General features: G+C 37.4%; 2 protein-coding genes across 5 annotated transcripts in view; both read right to left on the bottom strand.

Moving 5' to 3' along the window:
* Pip5k1b (phosphatidylinositol-4-phosphate 5-kinase type 1 beta) overlaps nt 1-15,424 on the bottom strand; it is a 293,002-nt gene that overhangs the window by 210,326 nt on the left and 67,252 nt on the right. The window lies entirely within an intron of this gene.
* On the bottom strand, nt 1,868-8,480 carry Pabir1 (PP2A Aalpha (PPP2R1A) and B55A (PPP2R2A) interacting phosphatase regulator 1). Its single transcript, XM_048806869.1, has one exon. The coding sequence runs from the start codon at nt 8,451-8,453 to the stop codon at nt 7,476-7,478; it is 978 nt and encodes a 325-aa protein (XP_048662826.1). The 5' UTR covers nt 8,454-8,480; the 3' UTR covers nt 1,868-7,475.

The following is a 15,424-nucleotide window of genomic DNA, read 5'->3' as shown; positions in this document are numbered from 1 at the left end:
TCACTCTCCTAAAGAAGGAGTGCTCAGTGAATCCAAGAGAATATTTACCACGCCAAAGGAAACACCCAGGCCATTCATCATCCCCTTACTCTTTCACATTTTTCTTTTCAGAAGATACCAACACTGAATAGCTACTTGTCCTTAGACTTCCAGAAATCCTCCTGGCATCTCAACAGTAGAATCTTTCTTTGTCCTTAAAGCAAGGGGGAAGCATTGCCTCAATCACAGGAATGGTGACCGCAACCAACCATTTAGTTTTGCTAAGGCACAAAAGGTCTTTCTCAATTGTCTTATTTCACAACTACCTTGCAAGCCAAGCCTTAGAGGTTAGTTTGGTTTGGGGGACCACTGTAGGCAGCTGGAAAAGAACCATAATGTTCCCTAGCATTGCTTCAGCACTGAACTTTCACAGGTAAGAAAAAGCAATAGGTTCTCTGTTCTCTAGTTTCAATAATGCTGCCTTAGAATTTGTTGAGTTATTTTTTTTTCATCTCCAAAAGTATGTTCTCCAGAAGTTCAAAAAGGAGAAAAAAAATTCATGCACAAAGAGATCCTGGTACAGGTACCATATACCTTTTATCTCTTTTAGGATAGGGCTTGAAATTTGGAAAGTTGATGAAAATAAAAACAAACAAACAAAAAAATACTTCATATAAAGTGTCTGTGTGTGTGTGTGTGTGTGTGTGTGTGTGTGTGTGTGAGAGAGAGAGAGAGAGAGAGAGAGAGAGAGAGAGAGAGAGAGAGACCTGGATATGTGTGTGACCTGTATATGTTGTATTTCAGTATAAAATCCAACCAATCCATGTAAGGAAACTGAGGAGGGGAAAATGGAAGAAAATCTAAAATGGACAGAAAATTAAATATAATCCTAAGTACACAAAAAAAGGTTCATAAGGCAGGTCAGTGTGTGTGTGTGCGCGTATGTTGATATGCATAAGACACAGATACTTGGTGTTATTTGTCTAACAGGCTATACATAAATCTAAGAGTCACTTTTGAAATGTTTTGCAAATATTTATTCAACTTCTAAAAATGATACTAACCTTTTGGAACACATTGTGGCTTTCAATAGTTAGTTTCAAAAACTTAAATACAGGGGCAAGACAGTGTGAAACTTTAAGTCTAGTATCAATTCCAGAATGTATTACAAAGGAAGTTTTCTTTTTTGAGTCCTTTTACTGATTTTCTATGAAGCACAGTTAAAAAGAGAGGAGGAAGGGGAAAGTTTAAGGATTGCTTGGTTTCCCTGACTTTAAATCTCTATCTCTGGGGAGAACTTCCTGTAGAAAAAAGAAGTCAAGCTTGTTAGTATTTAGGTAATAAGAAGTTTTGGATCATTCTTTGAATCTTGTTACTTTTTCCTTTAAAAAAATGACATACTTTTAACTTATAGTTTTGTGGGCAGGAGGAATGAGGAAAGGATCAAACTGGTTCTTGTCTTTGTTTCCCTAGGAATGATACATTTAAGAAAACCTAAATCAATTTGATAGTGTATAAACCAAACATAACAAACAGATGTGTGTGGGGGTGTATGCACACTCATATTGTAACGAAGTTTATATATATATATATATATATATATTTAAAGAAAACAAAAAAAAATTCCCAAGATTTGTAGTTTGAGTATTCCTTATCATAACAAGTAACAAATCAGTTTAAAATATGTAAAGCTGTGAAGTATGATTTCCTTTTATATATTTTAATTTTTTTACCTATTAAAAATTAATAGGTAAAAAAATTTACCTAGAATTTTGCCTCCTTTCCAAGGCATTCCTCTAATATGATATCTAAAGGCATCATTTTAAAGAAACATATCATTTGATTCAAAATAGAAGCAACAATGCTAACAAAATTAACAAGCAGCTAGTTAGCTGGAAATCCGGATTTATTTCAAATAAGAAAAAAAATTCTGATCATCAGGAGAAAACAAAGAGCAACTAAATTCCAAAAGGGAAAATTAAGGAAGTAATAGGGACTTATGAGTAAGTCACTGAAAAGAACGTCTTGGCCCATATTAGTATTAATTTTTATTACTGGCAAACCTCATGATATTAGACCATCTCTCATATTTGACCCAGGAAGGCAAATACAGTCTTGAAGGGATTACAATCTTCTGAAAATCATGGTTGCCAAAATAATGACTGACTTATTTCACAGAGGGAGTAAACTGAAGGAACTGCTCAAGATTTCTGAAATCTAGAAGCAAGAAGCAGACACCAGAGAAAAATCAGAATTTCTGATTTTTTAAGGAGGACACCTTAAAAATGAGGAATAAGACTTCATTTTTCAATGAACTGGACATGAATGAAGGAGTGGAAGTTAAAGATGGAATCTACTCAGTGTAAGTGAGACTTTCTAATATCAAAAATATATTAGAAAAGGATAGTCTACCCTGAAGGGCAGAGAGCATACTACTCAGTATGAAAATAAGTGTTTCATCAAATGATAAAGATTTCTTAGCAAGTACAATCTTAATAACAATGCCAGTCATTACCACCACCACAATGATAGTTGATCATCTGACAGAAATCACTGAGCACTGTTCTAAGGGCATTACATATACTGATCCATTTAATCCTCACTATGGCCATCTGGTTCCACAGTCTGTCCTTAACCACCACAATACACTGCTTACCTCCCAGTTCTAGAATCCTGGACAAGCTACTTAACTGCTCTGCATCTCCATTTTCTCCTTAAATAAAAAGAGGACAACAGTACTTACCTCAGATGACAATGATAAAAATTAAATGCATTAATATATTTGTTTAGCACCCAGAATAGTGCCTGTCACAAAGCATCTACTTTATTAATTTTTATATAATATTTTTTGTGGTACTAGAGATTGAACCCAGTGATGCTCTATCACTGAGCTACTTCCCAGCTATTCTTATTTTGTGACAGGGTTTCTCTAAGTTGCCCTTACTGGTCTTGAATTGTGATCCTCCTGCCTCAGCCCCCTGAATCACTGGGATTATAGATGTGTGCCACCATGTCTGGCAGATTATTTCAATTTTTAAGAAACATTTTTACTTGGATGTCAAAGAACTCTGTCTAGGTCACTGTGAACAACGTGACACAGATGAGGGGAATTCAAGGATTGCTTTCAAAGATGCTTCTCTAGCTAAACAAAATCAGCCATGAAAAATTATAGGAAAAACTGCTACATAAGACCAGAGTCTCTGCATATTTGGCACGGCTAATTAAAATAAGGTAAGACCTTGGGAAAAAAAAAAAAAAAAAGGCCCAGGCCATCAGCCTTTGCTGACTTCTCTGACCACCTTCAACACCTTTGCCAATCATTCAAACTATACTTTCAGCAGAACTGGACTTTACCTAGTACCCACTTAACAAATTCCCAAACCTAGTCAACTCAACACACTTCCTTTGTGCCTATTATCCAACTGCAACATGGCATCCAAAATGGCTGAATAAATCTTTTACTCATCCTTAAGTCATTTACAAATTCTCAGAGCAACATTAAACCTTTATTTCACCTAAGCTTCTAAATTCACTGTCTCCACCCTCAAATATCTTAGATTCCTCAAAAATTGGAAAATAAAACAAATCAGACATAAATTCTTTCTACTTTCCACAAATCTTCTCTGTACTCCTGAACTCCTGAAATAGCAAATCAATCCAATATTTACTGATGTTTCCTCCCGATTTTTAAGAAAGTATCAGAAGATAAAAAAGTCTTCTGTCCTCCTTTCCAAGGCCAACTATTTCTTCTTTTCTCTGATGTTATCCAAGAATCGTAGGTTACATCATCTTCCTCTGCTGGTTGTCTGGCAACCATTTCCCTATCTCCAACCACTCTTGAACCTTCACACTTTTTCTACTGATTCAAAATATACCCAGAGCTAAAAAAAGTTCTCAGTCTTATTGCCCTCCTAAGTCTTGACCTTTGCACCCAGTGTACTGCCAAATATATCAAGAATGGTCTCTTGCTGTAAGTGTGTAGTGGGCTGAATTAATAAATGTGAATCGCTGGAAAGCAGGTTTTTCTTGATTACAATCAATCTTTCAAATATGTTTGAAGGTTCTGGCACCCAGTAGGCTTGGATTTGGCAACCATTAATTATTTTATACATATTTTTTTACACTATGTTTTACACTTTAGACTATGTTTTTAACAAACATAATAAAGGAAAGTATTGCATAGAATTTTATTATATATGACAAACTATACTATAACTGAAGGTTGTTAATTGCTTTAGGACTTCTTGTACAAGGTTTATTGTAGATTAGCAATACTAATACCTTAAAATATTTTTGAAGGATAATTTTTACATAAACTACATAAGGAGTAATGATTGAAGTTATGAAGAATACTATGGTAATGTAAATGACCACATAAACTCTTAGAGCCTTAGCTAATTTAAAACTTATCTATAAAAAATGATAAATTTATAGAAATAAAACTTTTCCATACCTTCAGGGAAAAGTATCTGGTAAACAAAGACCTAAAATTGGGGAGAACATAATGTATTTAAGTAGAAGAAAGCTAGTCATTGAAGGTGGAGCACAGTAAACAAGGGAAGAGGCAAATGTCAGATCCTTCCTGGCCTCCTAGGTCATAATTAATACCTTTTGGCAAACTCATAAGAACAACAGAAACCGATAAAAAGCTTTAAGAAGGAAAAGTTGGGAGATGGAAGGATCACATCTGCAATTTTAAAAGCTCCAGTTGCGTTCGAAAGAATGAATAGGTAGTCAACCAGAGTTGGAGTCATATATTTAAGAAGGAAATGATGATAGCCTGGATCAGGGTGGCAGCAGAGATGAAAATGAGGAATAGATTCTAGAGGATAAAATCAGTAAGACTTGGCAAGTGATTAGATATGGGGAGAAAGAAAGAGAGCTGTCAATGAAATGTTGGTTTCCTGCATGTATATACATATGTACATGGAAATGCAGAGTAACCATCTTGTATAATATATACCAACTTGTTAACAAAAATTACCTGTGGAACGAGATGATGAATTTTACAGTAACAGGGAGGCTTTTTTTTTTTTTTTACTGTGTAAATATCTACATTGTTTAAATATTTTATAATCAGTAAGTTTACACTGCTTTCTTAAATTTACATGCAATAAAAAGAAAAAAATCCTGACTAAAAAGGATATGCCCTTTTATGGAGAAGGAACAACCTAACAAAAAGCACAAAACACAAGAAAATACACAAAATATTTAAGGAATATCAAGTAGTCTAGTGTTCGCAGAATAGGAAGGAAGAATGTGTACTGGGAAGGGGGTTAGGGAGGAATGAACCCATTTTAGAATATGTCCAGATCATGAAGACCTTGTAGATCAGGCTAAAAAAAAAACATTACCTAAACTGTAGGAAATGAAAAGGCATATTTTCAAACAAGAGAGTGAAAAATTCAAGTTTGTATTTTCAAAAGATTGCCCTAGAGTCAGTGTGAAGATCAAAGAGAGAAGACAGGCAGAGAGATCACTTACACAAGAACTTAAGTTAAATCAAGGAAAACATAGATAGAGAAGGGGAGAGATCTGAGGTTCATTTAAAAAGCAGTTGACAATACTTGGTGATTAAGAAAGAGAAAGTCAAAGATGGTTCCAGTGATGACATCAATTTAGGCACTATACAAGAACAGATTAAGAACAGAGATAAACAACAACAACAACAACAACTTTGTTTTAAAGATGTTGAGGGTTTTAAAGTACCTCTGGAAGCAGATCAGGTATCAACAGGAAACTGAATATATAGGTTTGAATTGTGGAACACTGTCAGGACTGGAGCACAGGAAGATTATTATCCAGAACAGAAAATTTTAAACATGGTCACAACCTTACCCTTGATAGGATTTCACTGAGGCAACTGTCAAGAGTTGCCTAGTAACATTTATTCTCATAGCAATAAAAATTCTATGTAACTGTTAGTCTTTATAGGTAATAACCTTAACAAGTAAGATAGGGTTTTTGTCTTGGTATCTTGGAGTCTTTTAATTTTTTTAACCCTTTCCATTCGTTTTATCTGCCTGTCTTTCTTTCTTCCACCCACCCATCTATCTAGTTAAGGAAAATAGATGAGGTATCATAAGGAAGTATAATATGAAAGTGATTTGCTACTCTTATTGTCTTAGTTGTCAAAGACAAAGAACATTCTACAATTCTACCCTTAACAAAATCTAAGTTAAACAATGATTTACCTATGTGATTCTACTGATTTTCTCTTGCAAATGACCAGCCTTATTTAACCAACCTCCCCAAGGTAACCAAATCCAGCTAAAGCTTTACCACAAAGGTTAAACAAGTCCTATTGTTGCTCACTGTTAGAAACTGAGTCACACTGTACCTATGTCTAAATGACAGTGCCCTGTTACATGGGAAGTGGAAAGAAAGAACCTGTTGGCAAAGGAATAGCTGCTTCCTTCCTGAACAAGGGAGAGGCAGGAAGGTGACAGATGGGCAGAGCAGAAAAGCAGCCTAAAATTGCTCTGGCTCCTCATTGGCAAGAATGTCCAGAACTGAGGCAAGATTGGATATTTTAAAGTACATAAATCATTGAGAAGCATTATCTGCTTGGGGGGGGGGCGCTCTGCTGAAGTTCAACAGGGCTTCCCACATATCTATATTTGAAAAACTTTTAAGTTTGAAGTGGCACAAAGAATCTTACCTCAGCCTATACATAGTGAGCTAGGACTGCAAGGCACTGCCCCATTGCACTTTAGGATTATACCCAAAAGAAAGCACTTTCTGGTTAAAAATATTTTTTTAAAAGTTCACTTTCTATATCATAGTTATATTTGTATGATTAACTAGAATTACTAATAAAATTTCACTAGAAAACATTTTTCTTAAATATGGTTATTTTTACATATTTAATTTAAAAAGGTTTGTTGCAAACTTTTATAATTTGTTCCTTTATCATCTCCCCCTCCCATCCACTTCTGCACCCAGAAAATTAATACCCAAGGATTCCTGGGTAAAACAGACAACCACTGGATTGATATGTTATAACTAACATTTTTAAAAAGCTGTAAATAGTTATTGTTCATCAAAAGAAAATTAGCAATCATTAAAAATGACATTAAAAATTAGTGTGGCCATAAAGTATGGAATTTTAAAACATCAGTTTACTATACTGATTAATTCAACATTTATATTTTCATCAGAACTTAATATTCCCATAAATAAATAGAGCTCTCAATTATTTAAAAAAATCAAGGGATAACATATGTATTTAGACATATTAGCAGCGTAAAATGTATGCTTCAACACACTTATTGGGAAAAAGTCTAAAAATATTACTACACTGAATTCAAGGGCATCCGCAGGAACCTGACATAGAAGTTCTCTAGAATAACATTTCAGGAAATTTCAAAAAAAGGGAAAAGGGTCAAATAGGAAATAGACTCAGATTAATCAACAAAGTTCAGTGCTTGCTCCAACTTGATTTTTCTGTCTCTCCATTGAAAAGAAAAAAGAAAGAAAGTTTCAGAATGGGAGAATCACTTAGATGAAAGTTCATCTACTGGAATAAAGGGAGAGGCCGCTTGGGCAGGTGACACAGGAGAGTCGGTGGTAGTGCTGACTTTCGCTGGTGAGTTACAAGAAGACCCGGCACTGCTGCTGTTTCCATCCAGGGTATCTGAAGATACACACACACCAGGATCTGACAGCTGTGCAACGTCAGAAGAAAGCATGTTGGTGATGCCCTGGAAAAATCTCTTTGGCTGATACTCAGTTTCCATTTCACATTTTCTTTTCAGTGGTCCAAGAACACTTGGTCTAATGCAGTTGATGGGACTCTGGCTTCTCCGGGTAGTAAATCGAGTAGTTGGGCTGGGAATAGGGCTTGGAGGCAATCCATTGCTACTCACAAAACTTTGCAAGGATGGCGAAAAACACTGCTTTCCAATTCCCCGGGTAGGTGAAGGTGCTGGTGACACCGGAATGAAATCGATGCGCTTTGGGGAGGCGGATTTCTCCACATCGTTGTCACTCAGGCTGAAACTTTCCTCCCAGGAGTGGCTTATCTGCATTGCGGTCTGCACCTCTCGCTCGTGGACCGTCTCTCGGTTGATCAAGTCCATGCCTTCCTCCTGTTTGATCTGGTGCAAGCGGCTGCTGTGCATGCGGACGGGGGAAGCCGGCAGCAGCAGGCCGTGGCGGCTCGGGAACGTTGTGCTGTTCCGCCTGGCGCTAGGCGCCTCGGCCTGGAACACCGGAGAAGTGTCACTGAGGCCGTGGATCAGGGGGGCGCTGTTAGACCTCCTAAGGCCCCCGCCGCCGCCCTCCGCCGAGCTCCCGCCCGTACCCGGAGGCAGTTCCAGGTCCAGTTCCATCTTCTCCTGAGCCATGTCGGGGGCAGGGAGGCGGGGGCGGTGCTCACTCAGGGCCCTAGGATTCCCATTCCCCGCAGTCCAGGGCCGCCACCACCACCGATGCCTCCGAGAATCTGTCAGCAGGCTCCCCCCTCCACGCATGCGCGCCCCTTCGCGCAGGCGCCCAAGACGCCTGTCCGGGGCGCCTGCTTAATGCGTAACAGGGGCGCCGCAACCGTAGGGGTGGGGCGAGTAGTGGTTGGGCCGTTAGTTTTGGTGTTTCTTCCGCAAATAGCTTTTGAGCTCTGGCTGTTGCCAACGCACCGTGCTGAGGTTATCATATTTGGGAGAATATACTTATAAAACAAATATGAACTCTGAAAGGGACGCCCTTGGTAATGTGGGGCTGTAGGATAGGGAACTGGGCTTGGCCTAATCAGGGAGGGCTTCCCCGAGGAAAGCACAATCTAAAATCCGAAAAAGTAGGCAACATGGGTGCTCTGTAGAATGTTACTGGAAGCGCGAAGCTAGGGCCACCCAGCTGGGTGGCAGGCGGGAACCCGAGAGGGAGGAGGAGTGCGGCCTGGTTGAGAGTGAGGGCTGGCGAGAAGGAGGTGGAGACAAGCGCAGATTCTGGTCTTTCTTGAGGAAACAATGAAAGCCTCGATAGAGTAGCAACTGAAAAGTTCACTGACTGCATTCAGGAGGATAGATACATTGGAAGATTAGGACCTACAAGGAAAAGACCGAAGAGCATGGTAATATACACTAAGGTGGTCTATTGGAGAGGAGATGGAGAAAATAATAAATGTGAGAACTATTTAGGAGATTGGGGCGGGGAAGGACTTGGGATTGTATTGTTTTATTTACAGTCATTTCTGGCACAGACGTACTTAATGTTCATTAAGGATAAGGTATTAAACGAAAGGAAAAACCAGTAGTCCTCACATTTTACAAGTAACTGTACTTGCTCATGTAATTAAAGCCTTGATACCTCATTAAAAGTGGATTTATAATTCTTCAGTGATTTAGTCAAGGTTTTCCCCTGCATACCTAATATATTCCAGGCACTGTGCTAAGAAATAGGCCCTATTATTATGGATAAGAAAGTATATAGACTATTTTTTTGGTAAGCCTTAGGAAAAAATAAAACCAGATGGTGTGATAGAGCACTGCTGATAGAAGGCAGAGAGCAACTAGAGTTGAGATCTAAATGACAAGAAGCAAGTGACAAGGACAGCTAAGTACTGGGGATGACAATCAGAATTGATTGTGCTAAGGCTCAAGGCACCATGAGTACGGTGAGGAAGCAGGAAGAGAAAAAAGGACATAATGGGAGAGTGATATGAGCGGATAAAGTGGTGTGATATCATTCTATGATGAAAAGCCACTGAGGAGTTTTAAGCAGGGGAATGATACCATCTGATTTATGTTTAATATTTATTTTTTTGAGATAGTATCTTGCCCTATGTTGCCCAGGCTGGTCTCAAAACTCCTGAGCTCAAGTGATTCTCTTGCTTCAACCTCTCTAGTGGCCAGTAGCTGGGATTAAAGGCATAGGACACTGTGCTTGCTTGGTGAGTGTTTTAAATAGCACTTTGGCTCTATGGAAAATAGGCAAGAATGGAAGCCAAAAGATGGATTAGGAGCCTAATTGCAACAGTACAGGAGAGAATAGTGGATTAGGGTTGTAGCAGAGGAGATCAAGGTGAAGTAATTGGAAATAAGAATATATTTTGGGAGCAGTATTGATAAGATTTGTAGATGTATTAAATTTAGATAGCAAAATAAATAGGATTTAAAGATGGGTCAGATTTTTGACAAATTGGGTAGATGGTAGTATCATTTACTGAGGAAATGAGCACATTTAGAGGTTGGAAATTAAGAGTTGTTTTGGTAGGGTTGAGTTGGTAGTGGCTATTAGATATTTTTGTGGCTACTGGAACTGAAAGAGCTAGTGATTTTTTTCTTTTCTTTTCTTTCTTTCTTTCTTTTTTTTTTTTTTTGTAGCCAAAAGAAGATATCTAGAGAAGATAAATGTTCATATTCAACATCACACAGCTTGGTTAGTAGTGGGAGCCAATACTGCAAGGCTCTTGTTTTCTAGTTCATGTCACTTTCTAGTGTATCTCAAACAGCTTTTATTTGAAATCCTAGTAAAAATATGGGTCCTGATGATAAAATAATGTTCAAATTTATGCCTACATTAATAGAAACTGATTTAACTGATTTCCAAGTCCCAGACACTATGCAGAGTGCTTTACATGCAATAACTCTTTCAGTGCTCACAACACCCTTTTGAGGTAGGTATCATTATCCTTATTTTGCAGGGGAAAACTCAAGACACAGATTAAATAACATCCACAGGATGACATTAAGTGGCAGGACCTGGGCTCTCTGGCTGCGGAGCATCAGCATGATGCTGCATCCTTCAAGTATGAGGATGTTTCAGGACTAGAAGATAACATTTTCAGATTGTCAGTGGCTTTGTTAAGGCAATGGTATTTGAGACAGGTTGAAGGATTGTCATGATTTTAAGAGATGACTTTTAAAAAATAACAGGATTATAAAATAGTGACTTTGGCTAATACATAAAATATATTGGAGAAGAATAATGGGGAAAAAAGTTGAGAGAGAGTGGATATCTGAATGGCAGGCAGAAGTGTCTGTATTTGATGTGTGAGACAATAGGGAACTATTGTAGGTTTTGAAAAGAAGAATGACACGATGGAGCTCTGCTTTAGAATTTGCCAGAAAGATCAAGGATGGAGTGATGTCAAATAATAGTGGAAAGAACCAGTTTTAAGTGCCTCTTGCTACTAGACTCTTTAAAACACTATACAACCCCATTTCTCCTTATTGCAATCTTCAATACTAATACTCTAAATTAGATGTTGGTATTATTGAGGTATAAAAACTACAAAGACCTTATTGTGCATGGAAGAACAAAGACCTGAACCAACCTAAATCAAGGTCTCACTTCAGAAACCTATATTCTCTTTGCTGAATTTCACATAGATTAAAGAAGGAAAATTGGGTCACTAACTCTGAAATGAAAGGAAGGTCAAAAACCAAAGTTAATGTCAGAAAGAAATGGATTTAGGAGACAGCAAGGCAACAATACAAATTCCCTGTATAGAGGATGAAGAAGAAGTAGTCATAAATGGCTGAAGTGCCAGTTTGGGTGGCTGAAAGAATGGTATAACATTATTAAATAAAGGACAAGAGGAGAAAGAGTGTCCAGAAAAAAGCTAGGTAAATGGAAAAGCATTAAATAAAGAACTTATTTTATAATATCCACTGCCTATAATTAATTTGCACATTACTAAGTTATTACTAATGTGGCAAAGTTATTACATTGTTCATATTTGGATGAGCACAATTTACCATTACTAATAAGGCATAGTGATGGTAGTAAGTAAAAAAGAAAGCATTTATGCCATTTAATTTTTGCCTGAACACAAAAGTTAGAGATCTTATTTGGTTTCTGTTTCTACCCTTATTCAAGATAAAACTTTTTAAAAAAATTTTGAATCATCATTTATCCAAAATCCTTCAGCAGATTCCCACTCCAAGAAAAAGCCAAGGTCATTATTATGGCCTGCAGGGTTCTGTCTAATCCAGATTTCTGCCATCCCTCTGACCTCACCTCCAGCTATCCTTACTACCTACCTCAAAGGCCTCTTTATAGCCTTCAGCCCATCAGGCATTGCCGCACTCCACATGGACAACTCAGTGGATAGCCACTCTGCTTCAATCCCTGAACAAATGTCACTGGGGCTCTCCCTGACCTTCCCTTATGAAAAGCAACCAAGCAGTGCCCAACACCAGGCCTACGTACCCAAAACCAATACCCTGTTTTTATTTTTCTCCAGAGTAATACATGATTTTACCTCTTAGCCTCCTGAGAAGATAAGCTTCATAACAAAAACTCTTGCTTTGTTCTGGACTCTATTACTAGTAGAACAAGGCCTGCCACAGAGTACAAATAAATGTTGAATCATTATGTGAATGAGTGATAAAGAATGAATGGGTAAACTAATATAGCTTTGCCCAAAAAGGAAGGGAATTTTATTATTTGAAAATCCAGCCTAATAGGCTTTTCTGACTGGTCCTAGAAGCTCCTTACTTTATCAATTCTTTTTCTTATATCAGGAATATTATTAGTTATTTGGCTCTCTAGCCCATGCAGGTAGGTTACTTGAATGAACCATTATGTTCAAAGAAACTGAAGCCTTAATTTTCCATTCTTTTTCAACCACATGCTGACACACACTTGGTAGAATTTAAATGCTCAGTGCTGAGGATTCTAAGTGGTGATTAATATATTGAGTTACTGCTTCCTCTCAAAGGAATCAAGGACAAATTAGAGAAAAATAGCAGCCATAAAACACAATTCAGCCTGTTGCAAATGAATTATGCCAGAGGCAGAATGCAAGGGACCTCTCTGCATCACTTCATCCTTCTGGTTTCATTCTATTAATTAAATACTAAGTTGAAATTCATGCTCGCTGATACACCATAAACCAGACATCTATTCAATACTTAATCTTTACTGTGATTATCTATCATCTAACTACCTACCTATCTCAAGCTGTTTCTTTTTAATTCCTAAGGGCAAACTTTCACTACTAAGCCTCCAAGCCTGTGACAAGACAGATTTCCACCTCTAAATACATACTGAATAAATGTGAACATGAATGGGTGTTTGTATATAATCTGAGATGGGTGGCAAATATCTCCCACATTAATGAGTAACAGCAACCTAGAGTGAAAACTGCAGAATAAAATCATGTTCATAAAGCATAGAAATTTAGGAGTAAATATTTTCCCACCTTGCAAAAAATATTTGGCAGTACCTACTAAAAATAACTGCATGTCCTATGACTAAAAGCAGTCCCATGTGAAGGCTATGTATGCTAGTCCCAGGCCAACATCATTCTAAATGGAGAAAAATTGAAGACATTCACTCTAAAAACTAGAACAAAACAGGGATACCCTCTTTTACTACTTCTTATTTAATTAACATAGTTCTTGAAACACTAGCCAGAGAAATTATATGGAAGAAATTACGTATAGGAAAAGAAGAACTTAAGTTAGCACTATTTGCAGGTGATATAATTCTATACCTAGAAAAACCAAAAAGCTCCACCAGAAAATTTCCAGAACTAGTAAATGAATTCAGCAAAGTAGCAGGATATAAAATCAACACCCATAAATCGAAGGCATTTCTGTATATCACTGACAAATCCTTTGAGAGGGAAATGAGGAAAACTACCCAATTTACAATAGCCTCAGGGAAAAAAAGATAAAATACTTGGGAATCAACAAAAGAGGTGAAAGATCTATACAATGAAAACTACAGAACCTTAAGAAGGAAACCAAAGAAGACCTTAGAAGATGGAAAGATCTACCTTGCTCTTGGATAGGCAGAATTATATTATCAAAATGAGCATACTACCAAAAGCCCTATACAGATTTAATGCAATGCCGATCAAAATCCCAATGGCATTCCTTATAGAAATATAAAAAGCAAGGAAATTCATTTGGAAAAATAAGAGCCAGAATAGCTAAAGCAATCCTTAGCAGGAAGAGTGAAGCAGGTGGCATTACTATACCAGACCTTAAACTATACTACAGAGCAATAGTAAAAAAAAAAAAAAGCATGATAGCCTCTTCAACAAATGGTGCTGGGAAAACTGGAAATCCACATGCAACAAAATATAATTAAACCCCTATCTCTCACCATGCACAAAACTCAAAGTGGATCAAGGACCTAGGAATTAAACCAGAGACTCTGTGTCTATTAGAAGAAAAAGTAGACCCTAATCTCCATCATGTGGGATTAGGCCCCAACTTCCTTAATAAGACTCCTATAGCACAAGAATTAAAACCAAGAATCAATAAATGGGATGGACTCAAACTAAAAAGTTTCTTCTCAGCAAAAGAATCTGTGAGGTGAATAGAGAGCCTACATTTTGGGAGCAAATTTTTACCCCTCACACATTAAATAGAGCACTAATCTCTAGGGTATATAAAGAACTCAAAAAGCTAAGCACCAAAAAAACAAATAACCCAATCAATAAATGGGCAAGGACATGAACAGACACTTCTCAGAAGAGGATCTACAATCAGTCAACAAATATATGAAAAAATGTTCATCATCTCTATAAATTAGAGAAATGCAAATCAAAACTAAGATTTCATCTCACTCCCATCAGAATGGCAGCTATTATGAAGACAACAATAAGTGTTGGCGAGGATGTGGGGAAAAAGGCATACTCATACACTGCTGGTGGGACTGCAAATTGGTGCAGCCAATATGGAAAGCAGTATGGAGATTCCTTGGAAAACTGAGAATGCAACCACCATTTGACCCAGCTATCCCACTTCTCGGTCTATACCCAAAGGACTTAAAAACAACATACTACAGGGACACAGCCACATCAATGTTTACAGCAGCACAATTCACAATAGCTAAACTGTGGAACCAGCCTAGATGCCCTTCAGTAGATGAATGGTTAAAAAAAGTGGCATATATACACAATGGAATATTACTCATCAATAAAATCATGGCATTTGAAGGTAAATGGATGAAGTTGGAGAAGATAATGCTATGTGAAGTCAGCCAATCCCCAAAAGAGAAATGCTGAATGTTTTCTCTGATACAAGGTAACTGACTCATAGTGGGGCAGGGAGGGGAAGCATGAGAGGAATAGACGAACTCTAGATAGGGGAGAGGGGTGGGAGAGGAAGAGAGCGGGCAGGGGGTTTAGCAATGATGGTGGAATGTGATGGACATCATTATCCAAAGTACATGTATGAAGACATGAACTGGTGTGAACATACTTTATATTAAAACAGAGATATGAAAAATTGTGCTGTATATGTGTAGTACGAATTGTAATGCATTCTGCTGTCATGTATTGTAAAAATAAAGTCAATTAAAAAAAAAGCAATCCCACCCTGCCTATATGTCCAAGAGAAATGAGTGCTTATATCTACTAAAATATACATACAAGAAAGAATTCCAAATGTCCATAAATAAATGGGTGAATAAATAATACAATGAAATTTTTTAGTCAACAACATGGATGAGTTATGGTATAATATTGGGTGAAAGAAATCAAACA

Source organism: Marmota marmota, unplaced genomic scaffold (genome assembly GCF_001458135.2).
Source record: "Marmota marmota marmota unplaced genomic scaffold, marMar, whole genome shotgun sequence".
In the NCBI taxonomy this organism is placed as follows: Eukaryota; Metazoa; Chordata; class Mammalia; order Rodentia; family Sciuridae; genus Marmota; species Marmota marmota.
The sequence above is the reverse complement of the archived record's forward strand: the minus strand, read 5'-3'. Positions and strand labels throughout refer to the sequence as shown.